This window comes from Propithecus coquereli, unplaced genomic scaffold (genome assembly GCF_000956105.1).
Source record: "Propithecus coquereli isolate 6110/MARCELLA unplaced genomic scaffold, Pcoq_1.0 Scaffold35, whole genome shotgun sequence".
NCBI lineage: Eukaryota > Metazoa > Chordata > Mammalia > Primates > Indriidae > Propithecus > Propithecus coquereli.
Window position 1 is genome coordinate 5,299,276 of NW_012149174.1, and position 332 is coordinate 5,299,607.

Sequence of the window (332 nt, forward strand, 5' to 3'; positions counted from 1 at the left end):
TCTAAATAAGAGGCGGTCTGGAATCAGGCCATCTAGGTTCAAATCCCAGTTTTGTCACTACATGGGTGATCCTGGGAAAGTTATTTAAATCCTTCAGAACTCGGTCTCTTCATCTGTACCATGGGGATATTGTCTACCTCGAGGGGTGGTTGTGAAAATTAAATGCAGTGACATTATAAATGCTTTATTACAATGCCTGTCACATAGAAGTTGCACAATAAATAAAAGCTACTATTATCATTACTACTCCAGATTCCAAAACACACTGCAGTAAGCTTTGGAAGCATCATTACCTGTGTGGCTCCTCTGGTGGATTGCTAAAAAATGACTGT

The 332-nt window shown here is 39.8% G+C and overlaps 1 protein-coding gene across 1 annotated transcript in view; it reads right to left on the reverse strand.

The window, feature by feature from the left end:
* Positions 1-332, reverse strand: part of ZBTB24 (zinc finger and BTB domain containing 24) — a 27,474-nt gene that overhangs the window by 22,610 nt on the left and 4,532 nt on the right. The window contains exon 2 of the mRNA XM_012651131.1: positions 294-328. Coding sequence (XP_012506585.1) covers positions 294-328 — 35 coding nt within the window. The remainder of the gene's footprint in view (positions 1-293; positions 329-332) is intronic.